Consider the following 17,964-nt stretch of genomic DNA (forward strand, 5'->3'; position numbering starts at 1 on the left):
GCAGCCTTAGATTATCAGAAAACAATCTAATACAAAATAACAGGTAAGTTAGATATACTTACTGGAGATTTGTAATATAGCAATTCACCTCCTTTAAGCACAAACCACCGTCGTTTCCAGGTCTTTACTTTACCACCCATTTTTAACAGATATCCAGATTTTTCCAAAGGTTCCTGTTTAGAAGTTAGATAAAAAGCGGTTAGATACATATACATATCTCTGCCCCTCAGAAATAGGTATAAATACACACAGAGAGATATATTAATGACTCAAAAGCATGCTAAATAATAATTATAGTATTTGATGAAACTTTTAATCCAAGGACAACGTTTTTACAGGCATCAATTAAGACAAAAGTCATGCACATGGGATAACTAATGAATATCCCTAGTTACTGTTATAATACATGAAGGAGAGTAAGTGCCCCAAACTACAGAAAAGAATGAAGAATATGATGATTTCTGATTTTACTTTCTAGTTGTTTACATTAAACAAGGAGCAAGATGAATAAAAGATAAATGTGTTCTTTTTTTCCCAACTCCAGGTCCTAACATAAAAACCAGATATAAAGCACTGTAATTCTGATCTCCTCACAGACAAACCCCTAGCATGTACATCTGCAGAACAGAGTTCACACTTTTGCTCTGTGAAGAAAGCCTAAAATAATCTTCATCAGCAAGTAGTCAGTCCACTTGTATGTTAACACTAATTACAAACACAAGCCATTAAAAAGCTCCTGGAGGCCGACTAATACCTCATAATGGTTTGGGTTCTTTGGCCTGTCTTCACATGTTACTTTACCTAGGATTTCTCTCACATTTTCCGTGTATGAGGAAAGGCTACAAACTTATTACTGCACATAGATTTCCACTGATGACATCAGCTCCTTCTTGGAATGCCCTTCTATTTACCTAACTATTCAAATAATAATTTTAAACTGTTTTGAGTAATTCATATGCAATCAGATACCACACCTAGTTCCAAGAAAAGAAATCTCAATTAATTTGAATTGTATTCTGGAGTTGTTGACCTATTTTTCCTTCATTATATAGAAAAGCTTAGAATTATCTTCCAGTTTCCTTCACTAATCATTGTCTTACTTGGCTAACATTGTTGGCATATTTTGCTGTTTGTACTCATAAGGCAGTCTGTGAGTCAGCAAGACTGAATGAAAAGGTTTGGTAGCAGTCTTTGAACATAAATATACACACAGTACCTCAGGTGCTGTACTCACATTTTTTCCATTATCACTAGATGAGGATGAGGTCTTAGGAAGTTTCTGCTCTGGCTCTGAATAGTCTGTATCTACTGAATATGCATCTGGAGGAATAGCATAGTCACTTTCAGAGGTCACAGAAGACAGAGATGCACCTGTGGTAAAAGAAGAAAGAGAGTTTTTGACTTTATTTATTACAGTAGAAACCACTGAGATCAGAGTAGCCATGCAGAAAAACATCTGAATAGAATCTGCAGGCAAACATAAGTAGCACCATAAATTCATCAGGAACCAAGGATTTTTTAGACTATCAGCACACTGAACTATTAGCACAGTGCGAATTCTCATTTTATTCATAATTAAACAGTTAAAGTCCCTTGTAAATGGAACAACCAAAAAAATCTTCTGTATATTATCACCTTCTGTTACATTACCACAGCTTCTTTAAGGAGGGAGTTAGTGCCATGAATCATACTTACTGTCTAGAAAAAAATCCAGGATCTTTAATTAAACAAAGCAACCTTCCCTCTGCACTTTTTCTCACTCACTATAGCATCCGGATTTCTCAGGCAACTGCTTGCGTACTAAGAAGTCATACTCAACATCTGCTTTGTGTTGAAGCTGTAGGTGACTGTGTTTTGCAGTCAGTATGGATTTGTATACCAAGGTTTTCTACCAGGTTTGATTTTCATATTTCAGGGAGGGTTTCGAGTTTATTAGCTTTAAACCTGAAAAAATTGCACCCTGCTTTCAATTCTAGTCGATCAGTAATAAAAATTCAAACCCCTCACTCCTTCATTACAGAAATATTTTAATGCATGTAAATGTCTTCTTTTGTAAGGACTAGTGTTACACTCTGCAAGGTTATACTCTCCAAAACTGAAATGAAAAGCCTTTTTTCCTTTGTTTCAATCATTTCCCAACTCATTTGCCAATTTTATTCTTAAAAAAGGCTTTTCTCATTTATTGCTTTGGTAAGCCACCAAGACTTTCAGAGTGGGTTCTTCTCTTCTCATGGTGGATCTTTCATAATTGCAGCGAGCTAGTCATGCTTTTGTTGAAATGTCTGACTGCCTAGATTTTTAAAGAATGTCATCTCAACAAAGACATGTACATATGTGTTTGTGGTTAAGAAAGGTTTCCACACATGAAACAATACAAGGACTATTTTTTGGGAAGAAAGTACAAACAAAAGGAATGCTTCCATTTTACAGACACAAATATAAAGTGCAGGTGAAAGCAGCTTTTAAATTACCCAATTTAGCTTTCCTGTTGTGTAAGCACATAACATGAGATATGTCTGCAGTCATGGCACTGGTTTTTGCTCAGCAGGATGGCTGCTGGGAAGCAGAATCTATGGGTCCTTTTCACACTAATATGGGAAAACTACATCATTGGAAACAGGACTGGATTCCAGCTGTGGCTGCCACTGGAAAATGTTGCGTGGGACCAGTGGCTCTGTCATTCTGCTGCAGGGTCACTGAATGGAACTCCTGGTAACTGGGATTTCTGCATGTATAATTGAGACTAGCAAATAATGTTATTTATCATTTCTGAAGCAATATATAATGAGGAATCTTAACACTTGGCATCACTGGGATCTTGGTCTCCCTTGGTTTAGACAGTGAAGAAATACTCACAGAGATGTAACATTGATAATGTCACCTAATGAGGAAGGACTGTCTATTTCAATATTATGAAGCATATTATTTCCATTTTGCAGATGGAAAACATAGTCACCTAGAACTGTGAAATTGGTCTTCCGCAAAACACAGATTCAACTGTTCTAACTAAATCTTTGCACTGGACCTTAAGACACTGTAAAACTTAAAGAAGTCTTCTATTGCATGAAGTGACAGAACCAAATAAGTTATTGAGGGAACTTTTCCACCTGCTTTCTGATCACATAAAATTGTTTTATAAACTTGAATATATTTGTGTTTTCTTTCTGATGGCGATTTCTTTTTCTATGTCATTTTTGTTTTTCTACAGTTAAAAATCACAGGAAGTCCTTGGCATGACAGAGTATAGATAGAACAGTGCTGCTTGCTTTAAATGTGCAAGTCACTTTTCCTTCATGACAACAGCCAGCTACAAGATTAATGCCTTAAAAAGGTATTTATAATAATAGCAATAAAAATAAATCCATTTATAACAGTCCTTTCTTCTGACTGAGTAATAGATGTGGGCTTCTTTCTCCAGACTGAGTAATAGATGTGGGTTTTGAGAGCCTAGATTTTAGAAGTCCAATTATCTAGTGAAGAAATCCCGAAGAAAATCATGTAAACTGCCTGGTGTTCCAAAGTTCCCAGAAGTTACTCGTTCTTATGGTTTCGCCCACCTCGTTTCATAGCCCGAGGACTCCCTGGACCACTTCTGCTTCGAGAATCAGACTCGGAAGTCCTTGAGCTGGAGCGAGAGCTGTCTTCTTCCTCAGATCCTGATGACTCGTCTAGAAACGGGCTGTTGCTTATTTGAGTTGCTTTCTGCAGAAATGAACACAACATCCTTTGATAGCTTGCATAAGGGGTGTCAGTCATTTCCTTAGTACTGTGCAGGGCTCTGCTGGCTTCATAATACTGAAAGCTGTTCTTGCCTGGGTTGTGAGTTTTGGCACAAAAATATTAACATGAAACTGAATTCCCTCTGCCCTCTGTATACTCAACCACACCCACACTTTAAAACAGAAACCTGAGGTAGCTTAAGGCATGGGTCTTTCCAAATCACAAAAGGCTGCCAGAAGACAAACAATGCTGTGATTACTGACTGCTGGCTGTGTGACTAGAAACAGCTTTGGCACTGAGACAAAGACATTTCTACACATACACACACTTTTAATTATGACACTGAATACCATGTGGTTCTGCTTAATAATTAAATAGCCTTTGGAAAAAAAAATCAGCAAGGAACCTAAGAAGAATTGATCTAGGCCAGGAACATTTTATAGGCAGTATATTTTTTTCCCCAGTGATTTGACATTTCTGTTACTTCTGGGGATCTTTGATCTCTGTATATCAGCTTACAATTGGTAGTATCAAATGTGAAATAACAAGTTCCTGGATGTGAAGCCTAATGGTTTTTAAAAATTTTCTTTAAACAGTAATACAGTTACCCCTTTCAATGTGGTGTAGACAGGAGTGGTCATGTTCTTATAGATCAGAGAAGTGTATAATCCAGATATGGAGCATGAAGTTAGTGAAACAGCATCTAAAAAAGCAACACATTGTATAAATTGCCTTCCTCATTTACCATCCAATTAACAAAATAAAAATCGAATATTTTTTGCATTGTATAACTGCTATAAAAAGCAAACTAACTCCTGAACTGTTTTGGATGTGAGATTTATAGATTTTAAAAAATTTACAGTGCTTTTAAAGACATAAATAAAATTGCAGTCACGAACACTAGCCCTTTTAAAATTGGTACCTGGTATAGATTCTTCTAAGTGGTGAAATGCAAAGTAAACTGGAATGAACAAAGTACAAATTTAGCACAAAGTGAAGATGTGAGGTACCAGAAGACAATAGAAAGATAACCTTCTAGGTTTTAAACAGCTGTTAATTAAGCCTTTCTAAAAATATTTTAAAGGTCCTTGCTCACAAATCACCATAAGAAGAGAACTTTTGTTAATGGGACAATGAACAGCTAAACCACTTACTTTTATTGAGAGATTCCACGGTGAAAGCTTCAGACATCCTTAAACCAGATTTGGCTACAGCATAAATTCTACTTTCCTATACAAGCAGAATGGATTTGATAGTAGATAAGTAAAACACAACAATTACTTCTGTTCTGTTTAGCCTCCTAGTCTTTGTATTAGTGTAACTATGTGATAAAAGAGTTAATACAATGACATTCTCAATAGCAGCTGAACAATGCATCCTTCTTTTCTGTGCTGTACACTGATAGCTGTAGCCTTTTTCAACATGTTTCATACAATATCAGTAACTTATTATTAAAAATACTATTATCAGGTGCCAAAGAAGCTATAGTAAGAATGTTTTTTAATGGAATATTGTGTGTTAGGAGCAGAGAAATGCCATTAGAAGACAACTTTTTGACCATTTTTTGTGTTAAAAGGCTACAGTAACAAAATGTATAATGCAAAAAGTCCACTAAAATAGAGAAGTTGTTACATAATATATAATTCCTGAATAATAATTAATAAACATATTTAATAAATTATTAATTAATAAATCTCTGACACTGAAACCACCAAATTATTGAGCCTTGACACAGATAATTTTGGATTTTGTGAAAGACATATTAATATCTATTTTAATATCCTAACTGATGGCTTTAAAATTTTACTTGGAAATGTGATCAATTACTTCTGTAATTTGTAGTTGTCTGCTGTCAACGTAATTGTCTAGAATGTGAGTGGTACAGTACTTACAGCAAGGGCATTGACACCACCATTCCTGAGCTGTGTTAGTGTTCAGATAAATAAATAAATGCAGTCATAAGCATTACATCTGTGGATACACTCAAAAAGACATACATAACTTAGATGTCACATGGAAAAAAAAATACAGACTGTGTTTTTCAGTGGCAGGAATACTGTGCTGAAAATAAGACTAGATTTTGAGCTTGTAGTTTTGATTAAGGTAATGCTGTGTCTTGTCAATAAACACAAAGTAGTTAAAACAGAGGCAACAAAAATCACAGAAGAGAGTAATGAAAATAAGTTAGTTTTGCCAGCAGGAAAAATACCTATAAGCACACTTACCCAGGAAGGAAATCGATGTAATGGAGGCGTTGGAGGTTTGTTGGTAGCACCCTTTTTTGTCGTATCACAAAGTTCCTGGGCTTCAGCATTTTGTGCTTCAGTGGTGTCATAGGTGAACACTCCTTCATCACAGCCAATCTCCATTTTCTCTAAAATATCAGCATCTTCTCCATCCACCAGATCTATGTCTGTTTCCTGAGGTCTCCACGGACGGATCATGCTTATGGCATTTCTATTTCTACCAAACATTCTATCAGAACTCAGCTGGGGCTGGCTTAGGTGTTTCTTTGCTAACACTGAATTTAGACTAAAGACATTAGGAGTCCGTAACTTTGGATGTGGCAAATTTGAGGGAAAATCTGATGGAGTTGTGCATTGAGAAGCTGCAGAAGTTGCTAGAATTGGGTGTTTGGGTGTCAGAGAAGGAGTTAAAATTGGACTTGGGGTATTTGCCTCACTGGATGAGGATGAATAATCAAGTCTCTGTGACTGAAATTTCTTATTCAGTTCATCTGAAGAACTATCTTGGTCTTTCTTTTTCCTTGTGAAGTCAGAGTTGCACTTTCCACTCAGATTGCTCAGGCCTTTTCTTTGGGACCCTTGCTGCCATGAGTATGGCTTCTTTTGCTGAGTCCTCTTAACATCAAAACTCTCTTCTTCAAAGAGAGAACTACTATCATCAGATGCTGTCAAATACATTTCACTTCCCACTCTACTGTACCTTGTGTTCTCTTCAGATGTGTGGCTTGAAAGAGTTGATGCACACCTGGATTTCAGTCCTTTATTGTCTCCTCCATCCTCATCTGAGCTCCAGTCACTCCCAGTAGTACATGAGTTCTTTGACATGTCACTGTCTATGTCTTTGGATGAGCAGCTTGTTCTCACATTTTTGTTCTGCTCTGAACCAGAGGAACTTTGTTGCAATGACTTCTGACCTTTATTTGTCTCATGTACAGGACCAGCAAAGGTAGTTTCCAGGATATCCTTCTCTGGAGGAGAAATATATAATGAACATGAGAAAATTACTTTAGCAAACTTGACTGATAAATGGTTTTGTCATCATGCCTGCAAGTAGTAAGTAGGTAATAATTTCAAATGTATGAGAACATTTATGTTTTTTAATATTGTAGATAATAAACATTAAGAAAAATATTAGAATTTTTTTTAATGTGACTAAATGCAAATTAAGTTTACCAAAAAACTGTAATACATGTTATTCAAAGTTCTAGCTGAACTAAAAATGTCAATAAATATAACGATAGGCAGACTGGAGTCATATTTTAAAGCCACATATGTGTGAAAACAAAGAAAAAACCTAACAATAAGCCAACTACTTAAGAGGGCATACAAATTTAGCTGCTTTATTAAATCTAAAGAAAATTAAAGTTTAATAAAGCTTGTCAGAAAGGATTTTCATTAACAAATCAAGTTTTCTGAGCATTTCTACAGTGTTTATACACAGAAATTTATACTGGAAGCTATTATTGTATTCCCAATGGTGAATGCTTAAAATATACGAGAGTCTCATGGAAACTACTTCAGGAAAGAGGCTGTGTTAAAAATAGCTTAGTTCCTGCCCTCCGCTTTTACCTGGTTTTACAAGAGAGAGCTATAGCTTGCAATATGTTAGTGAGGCCTACATGCTCCCAAATTAAATTGGATGCAAGAACTAGGGTTTTTCTACAGACACTTGGAAAAGTCTGTGTTAAATACCTGTGTGAAGTTAAAGTGGACTGAATAAGACAAAGATTTTAACTCCACCCACATAAAAGTAATTAAGTCCCCAAAATAATCTGTTTCCATCCAGGCAAGCCTATGTCTTATCCTTTCTCTTGAAAAAAATCACTCTTACTTCAATTCCCTCCTCTGTAAAAATAGAAGTAATAATACATAGCCACCTTCATAAGGAACTTGCTCTAATATAAATACACAAAATATTCATAGGATCTCTTTCAGTTTCTGATTTTCAAAACACCTCAGCTTGCCATTTTGGGTACTGTGAGTAACTGTGGAGAAAATACTGAAGTCATAAACAGTACAAGGCATTTCAGCAAAGGACCAGAACAACAACAAAGGTCACAACCACATCTTTACTTTGTAGCCAAAGCACCGAGGAGCCTCTTCATGCTGCCAGATAATGCACTAGTGGTATTACAGAGACTGCAGTGCTCAACAAGATGATTTCTTCCTAGTAATAGAAGAGTAGCAATGGAGAGGGAGACAGTACTGGTATGCACTTTGAAAACAGCTGGTTTGGATGTATTGGCAGAGTTGTTGATTTTAGTTTCCCATTTGTGTCAGAATAAAAATGGTAGTGTTGATGATAAGGTACTTTTTGTGTACGAATAAAAATGGTAGTGTTGATGACAAGATACCTGGCATGTTTTTGCCTTCAGGGTAGTTTGACTCTTTAGATGAAGCCTTGCTTATTTCTTCAAGCTTAGGAGATGGCTGAGGACTTCTTCCTCTATTTGAAAAGCATCCAAAAGTCAAACTGCTTAGTCGCTGACACTCTCCAGGTTTTTGTGTTGAAGTAACAGATTTCTTACCAGTAGCTTCTGAAGAATAGTAATTCAGAAATCTTGTGTTAGTGAGATACAACAAGCTGTGCAACTCTTCTCTTTATTCTATAGTGCAAAGGTTTTTTTTTTTTTTAATGTAACTAAAATTTAGGGAAAAAAAGATAATAAAAATGTATTACAGGAAAAAAAAAAGCTACCTGACATCTCTCCATATCAGGAGAAACTCAGAGCAATGTTTCTAGATCTGAAAAATTGATATAACAATAGAAAGAAAAAATCTTTTAACAATTTGATAGGAAATACAGAAGAGTAAGTTGTCAGGTTTAGAAGGTCTGTATGGACAAGAACTTCAAGAGAAAGTGAAAGCTGAAAGTGATGAATGCCTCGAATATGAAATCTGTCCTCCCTGTTCATAAAAATTCCTGTGGCGGATCCAGGAACAAAAGGCCTACCTGTAAAACTGCTTAAAACAGTACCATGTGTTCATAATTTATAGCCTGTCACCAGCATGGACACTGCAGATGGTAATAAATTTCTTCATATTTTTGGGCATATCAGTAACTATGTGTTGGAAACTACAGAGTCTCAAAAAGCCTTTAAATAGATGTCTCAGAAGAGAATGGCTAGAAGTGTATGGAATTGCTACTTATCAAAAGATAGCAAAAAAGAAAAACGATCCAGTTTCTTCATTAACAGAAAAGTGCATTTTAGTTTAAAAACTTTATATTGTATATGAATTTGTAAATTTTTGTATTTTCATATATTATGTGTGTACACACACACTCCTCTACACATGATTTCTAAATATCTGTGTAGTTACATGTATATGTAAGATACATTTCCAAGAAATGATGGCTAGGTAGCAAATTAACAAAATTTTCATATGATAGTAAATTGTGAGCTCAACCAAGTATAGAGAGGACAATGGGAACCTTCAGACACACTTAAGAAAATTGGTTAACAGGCAACATTGTGGCGAATAAAATTCAACTGTGATCAATATAAAATAATGCTCCTTGGAAGGAATATTAATCTCTTTTCTATTTACACTTATTACTTGCAGAACCTCTTAAGTATCAGTGGTGCCCATTCACCCCTCAAAAACCAGCTGTGCCTTGTCTGTGTGTCTTTTCAGCATAAAACCAAATTATTCTTTCCTAACACCTTCATGTACAGTCACTCTGATGTCAGTTCAGACTCTTTAAAATCTTTGTGATTTCATAGAATATTTTCAATCATGTAGCTGTACACATTAATAGGGAATAGAAAGAAATCTGCCATATAGAGAGACATTTTCAGAAAATTTGTACATTTACCTTGTAGTTTAGATTGTACTGTTTTCATCTCTTTGGTTTGCTTTTGGTTGATCAAGCGGAGATTCTGATTTTCCACCTCTAACTAAAAGCATATAAATGTAATCTCATCCATTGGTGAAACAAATCTTAAAAGTCATTACATCTTTTACCTTTTCTCTGAATTTCTGCTTATCTAAGGATGGAGCTAGTTCAAATAATAATCTCCTCTCTGCTAATTCTCTAAATACCAGTCTAGGCATCTCTTTATTCTGAACAACTGAATTCCCTGCAATAATTATTTGCTCAATTCTGTCAAAATCATTGCCCCAACCAAGCAAACCCATGACTGCTTTAAAAATCCTTAATAAATAAGAGAAAAAGAAAACTGCATTTGTGTTTTAATAAAAGCAGAAGGCTAGAATTACAAACTGCTGTGCCACTTAGCAAAACCAGAATGAGGAATGCTGATCCTAATGCCTCCTTACAAACCCACAGCAAAAATTAAAAAAAAAAAAAAAAAAAAAAAGGTGCCAACAAACTTTATACAAAGCAAAAGACTTTGTACAAGACATAAAACCCAACAACCCATTGCTGTAGCCCACAACTGGGAGGTAAAAGATGCGGGTTCAAACTCCTGCTCCAGATTAGCAAACAGATTAGCATCTGAGTATCCCTTGTCACACAGAAGGGAGCCAGCAATTCCACTTCCCACTGAGTGACACTTAGTCACATCTGTGAAACTAGCTTGAGATTTTCCATAAAGAGTAAGTAAATACTTTGAGTCATACTTGATTTTGTCCAAACTTTTTCATGATAATTTTAGCTAATTTTATTAAATTATTTCTAAATAATTTACTTTAGCCCTCACAGACAAAAAGTAAATATGTTATGTAAGAACCTTCTAGTTTCTTATTTCAAAAGCAATAACTTAATTGTTTTTCAACTCGAGTATAGCTTTCAGTTAACTACAAGAGAGTAATATTTTAACTTTTACAAGCAACTTTAAATTCTACACCCAGAGAGCAGAAAGCACAGCTGCACCCCAAAGCTGGCAGCCTTAGGCAGGGCAGAGACATGGTTATCTTACCAAAGCAGAGAAAAAAGGGAGACAACTGGTCTCTTGAAACTAGAGCTGGTGTCCCTGAAACTATTCATGACTAAGAGTAGTGTGGGCATTGTGAAATAAAAAATGATCAAGGCCTTTTTTCTGCCAGGCCCCAGCAGGCTTGGTTGGCTTTCTGGGATTATTCACACTTTAGGCATCTGCTTGAATAAACTCAGTTTGCCAGCTAAGTTCTCTGAACTAGTGGAGAAATTGACCTTTCAGAGAGCAGCGCTGTGTCCTTTCTCCAGAAAGAGGACCCAGATCATACTGGCTGACCAAATCAGATATCAGAATTGAGGTGACATGGATACTCTGCTCTCTGTGCCATTGTTTTCAATTTTCTTCTTTCCAGCAAATAACTATAAAATCAGTGAAACTGGGAAGCAGTTTTTACCATGGCACACAGGCCTTTAATAGCCAAAAGTTCTAAGGGAAATCCAGTTACACCATTATATTTTCTGTGTAAGTATTGTAGCAAGAATTATACCTCATGAAGCTTGACTGTCACCCATTCTTTTATTTTAGCTGCTTTTTCTTCTATGATTTTTGCTTCTTGCAGTCTTATTTGCTTCTGGAAAAAAATTGACATAAGCATATTTTTCACTGAGTATACAATCTGCCTGAGTAGTATCTTCAGACACAAATCCTAAAATTACTTGAAGTAATTCAGGCTCCTGGGTAATATATGGTCATTTTTAAAAAATGAGGAATAGGGTCTTCACAGAGGCTGCTGTTCCTCTTTCCTCTAGTAAGAATGAAAGCTCTTCAGGGGGCACAGTGAAGAGGAATATCATCTTTCCCCTCTTAAAGGTCACATGTTCTTTCAATGGAAGCCAGAGTTTAATTTGAAAAGGAATAAACACTATTCAAATTATATACTTCCAATGGGAACCTCTTTAATCAAACAACAGAAATAATGCTAAACTTTTCTGTAATCCATTCGTCTAAATTTTTATTTTTCTTTTGTATAATTAAAAAGGGAATTGATGTTTTTTTGTAACACCCTTATTCCTAACCTGTTCTTCAAGTTGTTGCTCCAATTTTTGTATTATATCATTTTTATCTTGTATCAGGATCTCCAGATCTTGACATCTCTTATACAACCTGGTTTCTGATTCACTCGTTTGAACATTTGCTGCTTTTAATTTCTCTTCCATGATCTGCACCTATTTGGAAAGTCAATATAAAAGTTTAAGGAACATAACGCTCCAAGTTAAAGGTAGTAATTTAATCACAAAATAAACTTAAAATTGCCTCCACACTTAAGATTTAAGACAATCCTGCAAAGTTTTGAAACCTATTTGAGAAGAAACCCCATAGTTCATTATATCTCCCTATTCATTTAATACCAACAGGACTAGCAACACACTGGAAGATCTTACACAGGTTTTGTTACTGTCTGGGAGGCTTGTAGTTTTGTAACACAGAAGCTTTTATAAACACCAGTATGGGAAGAATGCAATTTACTTACAGGGAACTGTAAGCAATGTTTTAATAAATAAACAATTGCACACTGTAAAAAACCCCAGCAAATTGTCAGTAGCATTCTAAAAGATTGCTTAAAAATACTTGGCTTGTAGTCAGGAATGTTTTCTAGCTCCAAATTAGTACATGAACCTTTTAGTCTTATAATTTTCAGTTTCTATCTGTCTCACAGTAAGATATGACGAATGTTTCAGGGATACCAGAAGTATGTTCAGAAAATGTCTCCAGTAGCTTAAGTCTGCCATTTGGAATCAAAAGGCAACTTTGGTTAAATAATTAGCCACGGTCTAATTCTTTAAATGATGTAACTTCTACAAGAGGAACAAACAACACAGAACAGTTCTATCTAGAGGCAGTATTGGGTAGCCTGATTTTATTTTCTTACAGATCTTCTAAAACAGATCATTGTTTCCTCTCCCTTTTGGTTCCACATGCATCATATATCAAAGACTTGTGATGCATCAATGAAGAAGCTCATTCCATGTATCTACTTTTGATTTGTGATGTTAGCTATGACTTTATTGAAATTAACTGAATAGTGAGCAAGGAAAGGTGTTAGAACTCTCTGTTAAGACAAATCAATAGACTTCAAAAGAAACTGTCTTCTTCTCCATTTTTAGAAGTACTTAAAAATAAAGCAATTTTTTGAATTTCATCTCATTAAAGTACCACATGCACGCAGCTAGTAGAGATACTTATTCCATTTATACCTGCTGAAACGCTCTCTCTGCTTGACGATCAGCATCTATAACTTGCTTCTCAAGCTGCTGCATCTGTAGATGTATAAAACATACAGTTAAATGGTCATGCCTTCTGCCTCTCATCAGAAAAATAAATTTTCATGGTCTGTTCAGAAAAAAGAAAGGACACGTGGTGGGTAGGAACATAAAAATAAAAGGATAAACTGTGTGTCAGACTGGGAAAAGAATTCACCATCATGACTGTATTAAAACATTGTAAGTACTCTTCAACAGAAAGAAAATATACACCTTTTCTTCATAATTAATTCTCTGGCTGTCATATGACACACTGCTTTTTATCACCTACCAGCAAGAGTAGAAATTCCTCTGATAATAGTCCTGAAACTTCCCTCATGTCCTTCCAAAAGAGGCAAGAGTAGAGGGAACTTGGCTGCTAATCCTTCTGATGTTGACAAATTTAGTGTTTTGGATAAATATACTACGAGGACTGTCCCAGACTTCTCCACTGTTGCACGAAAGAAGGAAGGATGAGGCAGAAGGGACAGAGTGGCCTCAGGTGTTCCACAGCAGCAGTGGATGAAGACAGAGACCAGCATCCATGGAGAAGTGCAGGTCACCTCTGAGAGGGGAAAGCCCTGATCTCTTACTTTATAGTGATGCCTAATGAATCATGGGCTCAGTCTTTGACCAGGGCATTGGAAAACCCCTGCATTTTACAGGATTTATTTTGAAGGCTTTCCCAACAATACAGAACAAAAGAGACCAGAAATATATACTTTGTCTACATTTTGTTTTGTTAAGAGCCCTCTAGTCTGATTTTGCTGAATTTTTTAATAAAGTAAGCCCTGGTTCGAAGTAACACTTGAAAGCTCATAAGGTATTCCATGACTTAAGGATTTAGTGGTTCTCAGGAAATATCTAGATAAGACTCAGGTCATCTGAAGAGAATGAAACATCAAATAATTAATATTGCCATACTCCCTCAGTATTCAGCTTGAAAATTGTTCTAACAAAAGTGTATGATGCAAATAATTTAAATGAAACCCATTTATTCCTTCTTCAGTTTACTGTATGTTTTTAAAATAATCAGTTTCATCCTGTCTTGTTTGTACTCAATTTCTGGCATTTTTCAGTTTCTTTTTCACTCTCCATCTTTTTTCTTTTCCCAATTATGCTGTTAATCACATGAAACTTTTAGCACCATATGTATACAAGGACAGAGTCATAATTTTCTATCAATCAATAACTGAAAATGGAGAAAATGAGTTTCACAAACAGAAAAAAAAGAGCTATGACTCACCTTCTAGTACTTTCTCATAAAATACAAAACCCCAAAGTCTAAATTATAATAATACCACAACACCGCTGATTCAAGAGCAACAAACATTTCACAATCCACACGGTTATGATCAGGTCCCCAGTGAGCTGTTTTGCAAGAATACTTCTAAGGATATGATCTTCCCAGTCATTCATTTGCCAGATGGATGGGGAGATAAGCCTTCTTTGTTACTCTCTGGTCAGATATTTAATTTCATATTTAAATGACCTCGTCAAGATTTTAACTTTGAGTTTAATTTTTGGAATTTTGACTTCTAAGGTTACTTTGCGTCTGTCTTTTTAATTTTACATTCAAACAGAAGTTTGGTTTGCAAGACTCACTTAAATATAATTTTTCAGACATTTATTTTTTAGTGAGTTGGGATTCAGAAATTGAGGTTACTTCTGAATATATGGTCAGCTAACATTTCACTGCAGTAAAGACATGGTGCTAAACAGTGGAAGTGCAGGTACTAATAATGAACTAATACTCTATAATGTTTTGACTTAATATTATGACAGAAAAGTTCAGATATTTATATTGTGAAATTCACTGATGAGTAGCAAGTTGTTCATCAACTTTCACAGGCAATTTGGAAATTAATGGCAGCAACTGGCAATTTACATTTCCTAAGTTAAGGTCATTTCATCTGTAAGGCAGTATCAGAAATGCGACAGATTTAATAAATGGAACTAAAGCCTGAAAATGTTGCTTGCCAAGTTCACCCAGCTTCCACTGCAGCACAGCCAGCTCCCAATGTGGCTTAAACCTGCAAACAGCTGTTCTCTCCAGAAGCATCTCATGATCACTGTGTACTGCTGCTCTTCTACACAACCACTTGGGCCCTGGAGAACCCAGTGCACTGGAGGCCCACGTTCTCTCCATGGCTGAGCACTGACACTGCACAGTGCAGGAATTGGCAGGAATACACACTGTTGCACGGGACTAGGAACAGAATAACCTGTTCATGTAGACTACTGGGACAAAGAATGTGAATAAAGCTGTTGCTAAGATGAATGTAAAGCCAGGAGCCAAAGAAGCTGAGAGAATACTACCAAGTGAAAGATCATTCCAGGCTTATAAAGGGAAGAACAAAGTCTATTTTTGCCTCTTCAGTAGTTAACTATTGAAGGTTTCAAGAAGGTGTGCTAAGAATCCTTGTGGTCTCACAATAGGGATATGTCAATCAACTTCCTGGCAACATTAAATGTGAGATTTTATTTGCAAAATTTCTAAAGGGTCTTCAGCTTCTTTTAGGAGACTCCTGTTAAAAAAAAAGCAACCTATGTTCTTCAGCAGTTCAACATGCTGAATGCCCCAGTTCAACACACCTCTTGTAAGGAATTGTTCTTGTCACCCACATTGGATTAGTGCAAATCACCAATCAAATATCATGGTTACCAAACGTGATCAAATACCATGGTCAAATCAAATATCATGGTTACCAAACATGAGCACATCTGTTAAATTTGCCTGCATTTTAATAATTTTGGTGCTACACAATAATCACTGAGTCCTGATTTTCCCATTATTTAGGATTTATATAGGTTTGTTTTGCAGGGTCTACTGTAACAATAATGAAACTTTAAAAATATGGTTTTTCCATTTGCATAAATAATCACCAAATGTTTTTTCCTAAAAAGTTAGATTTAAATCTATACTCTACTTTGCTTGTTTATAAGTCTGTGAAGTTAAACAGAAGAAATGACTACCATAGAATACTCTGAAGGCTATCAAACTTGCTGGGCAAAAGACTGGAACAATTTCTAAGTTAAGAATTTTTCTTCACAAACAAAACCTAACGTTAAATCTTCTTCTTAAGTGAGTGACAAGTTTCCCAACAGTGATCACGGCATTACTGAGAGAAGGTGGAAATATGAGACTATGAAGACCATTTCAGACCATGCATTGATAGCTTAAGATTCTCAAATAATTTTTTTAAAAAAATTCTTAACCAGAGGATGGATGTGGCAGGTAACAGCAGCCATATCCATGATTAGAGGCAAATGTCAGATGCAGAAGAACTCTCACATCTGGCAGCGTCCTGAACACTGACAACCAACTCTGACGTTATAAAGAACACCATTTGAAAAAAAGAAAGATCTGTTCAACCAGACCTCTGTCCCTCCCACTTCTTTCTGTGTACACCTCAGCAAATTGCCAGCATCACTGGATCTCACCATTAGGTGAGACATTGGTCATGAACTACAGTCTGTAAAGGATCAGCTGACATAAAGTTGGCTTCCCAGGAGAAACATGGAGGGCCACCATGTTATTAATAACATTAGGCATGTGAAATATGTTTAAGCTTAATTTTCTATCATGTCCTAAATAAGGTAACTTGAAATAATGCCCCAGTTCAACACACCTCTTGTAAGGAATTGTTCTTGTCACCCACACTGGAGTGGTGCAAACTCAGTAAGAATTCAGAGATGTCCTGTAATAATCTTTGCTGGTTTTTATTTTACAGTCTTAAATATACAAAAAATAGATACATATTGACTAAAGTACACAGGTACGGAAGAACAGATGCTACTTTAACCTGCACTTTCTCCTTCTGTCTTGAAGTGAAAAATCCTCTTACAGTTTCCAGAAAACAGATTAGTGCATGCTGCATCAATTACTGTATTACAGAAAACAGTTTCTATTGTTAGAAACAGATTTTAAACTTAGTAAGGAAATAACTACTCTACATCTGACGCTCATCAAATTGAGCTATTTTTGTTCAAACAATGAACAGAGAAATGCCACATGTGAATAAATAGTCAATGCTTTGAAGAAACATAGCAGCAATAAAAACAGAGGTGTACTGCCTTGGAGGTCTGAACATTGAAGTACAACACACAGTCACTGGGAATTTTGTACAATACAAAGGAAAATCATAAAGTGATTCCTTTCCAAGGGTCACCTGGAAGTTTCTTGGCTGTATTCGGAAAACTTGAACATACATATTTTGTGCAAATAAAGAAATTTTCATTTGAGTAAAGCACATATTACATGAAATTAGCAAAGGGTATAAACTCAAAAGTCATCACTCACACATTTCAAAAATACACCTTTTGTATGCATATATGTGTATATAGACTTTCATTTTTGTACATATATGTAGAGATCATTATTCCTGTCGTGTGTATTAGAGAGAAATTACAGCAATAAAGTGATGACTTTCCTGTTAAGTGAAATAGCTATTTAACAATTTTAAAGGGAACATTTTATTTTTAAAATGAAAATTGTTATAATTAGTTTCTTTTGGAAATCTGAAAAATGTTTTTTATGTATAGAAACAAACTCCTATTTTTTACCCAATCAATATTCAACATAATTTATCCCATTCATGTCTGAAATTTACACTATAATCAGTGCATAATATCGTGTATCCTAGTTTTTAATATTATAAACAACACAGTTGTATCACAAAAACTCTTTGGAAATCTTTTTGAAATGCATATAGGAAAATATACAGCCAATTATAAATAAAAAGAAAAGCATCACTTCTCTGTATGCCTTTCAAACCATGTTGGTAATAGGTCAAAGTTTTTAAAAAGAAAGAATGAGTTAAAACCTAATGTTTCTGAACAGTTTGTCTGTTGATG

At 35.5% G+C, this 17,964-nt stretch overlaps 1 protein-coding gene across 2 annotated transcripts in view; it reads right to left on the bottom strand.

Moving 5' to 3' along the window:
• PLEKHH2 (pleckstrin homology, MyTH4 and FERM domain containing H2) overlaps nucleotides 1-17,964 on the bottom strand; it is a 54,015-nt gene that overhangs the window by 23,340 nt on the left and 12,711 nt on the right. For both annotated transcript variants that reach the window (XM_030269018.4, XM_030269019.4), the window contains 11 exons: nucleotides 13,063-13,125; nucleotides 11,884-12,033; nucleotides 11,355-11,438; nucleotides 9,784-9,865; nucleotides 8,321-8,503; nucleotides 5,946-6,934; nucleotides 4,875-4,950; nucleotides 4,329-4,423; nucleotides 3,558-3,702; nucleotides 1,235-1,371; nucleotides 63-173 (listed from right to left, as the gene is read on the bottom strand). In XM_030269018.4, the coding sequence (XP_030124878.4) occupies nucleotides 63-173; nucleotides 1,235-1,371; nucleotides 3,558-3,702; nucleotides 4,329-4,423; nucleotides 4,875-4,950; nucleotides 5,946-6,934; nucleotides 8,321-8,503; nucleotides 9,784-9,865; nucleotides 11,355-11,438; nucleotides 11,884-12,033; nucleotides 13,063-13,125 (2,115 nt within the window). The remainder of the gene's footprint in view (nucleotides 1-62; nucleotides 174-1,234; nucleotides 1,372-3,557; nucleotides 3,703-4,328; nucleotides 4,424-4,874; nucleotides 4,951-5,945; nucleotides 6,935-8,320; nucleotides 8,504-9,783; nucleotides 9,866-11,354; nucleotides 11,439-11,883; nucleotides 12,034-13,062; nucleotides 13,126-17,964) is intronic.

The sequence above is a fragment of the Taeniopygia guttata genome, chromosome 3 (genome assembly GCF_048771995.1).
Source record: "Taeniopygia guttata chromosome 3, bTaeGut7.mat, whole genome shotgun sequence".
Lineage (NCBI taxonomy): Eukaryota > Metazoa > Chordata > Aves > Passeriformes > Estrildidae > Taeniopygia > Taeniopygia guttata.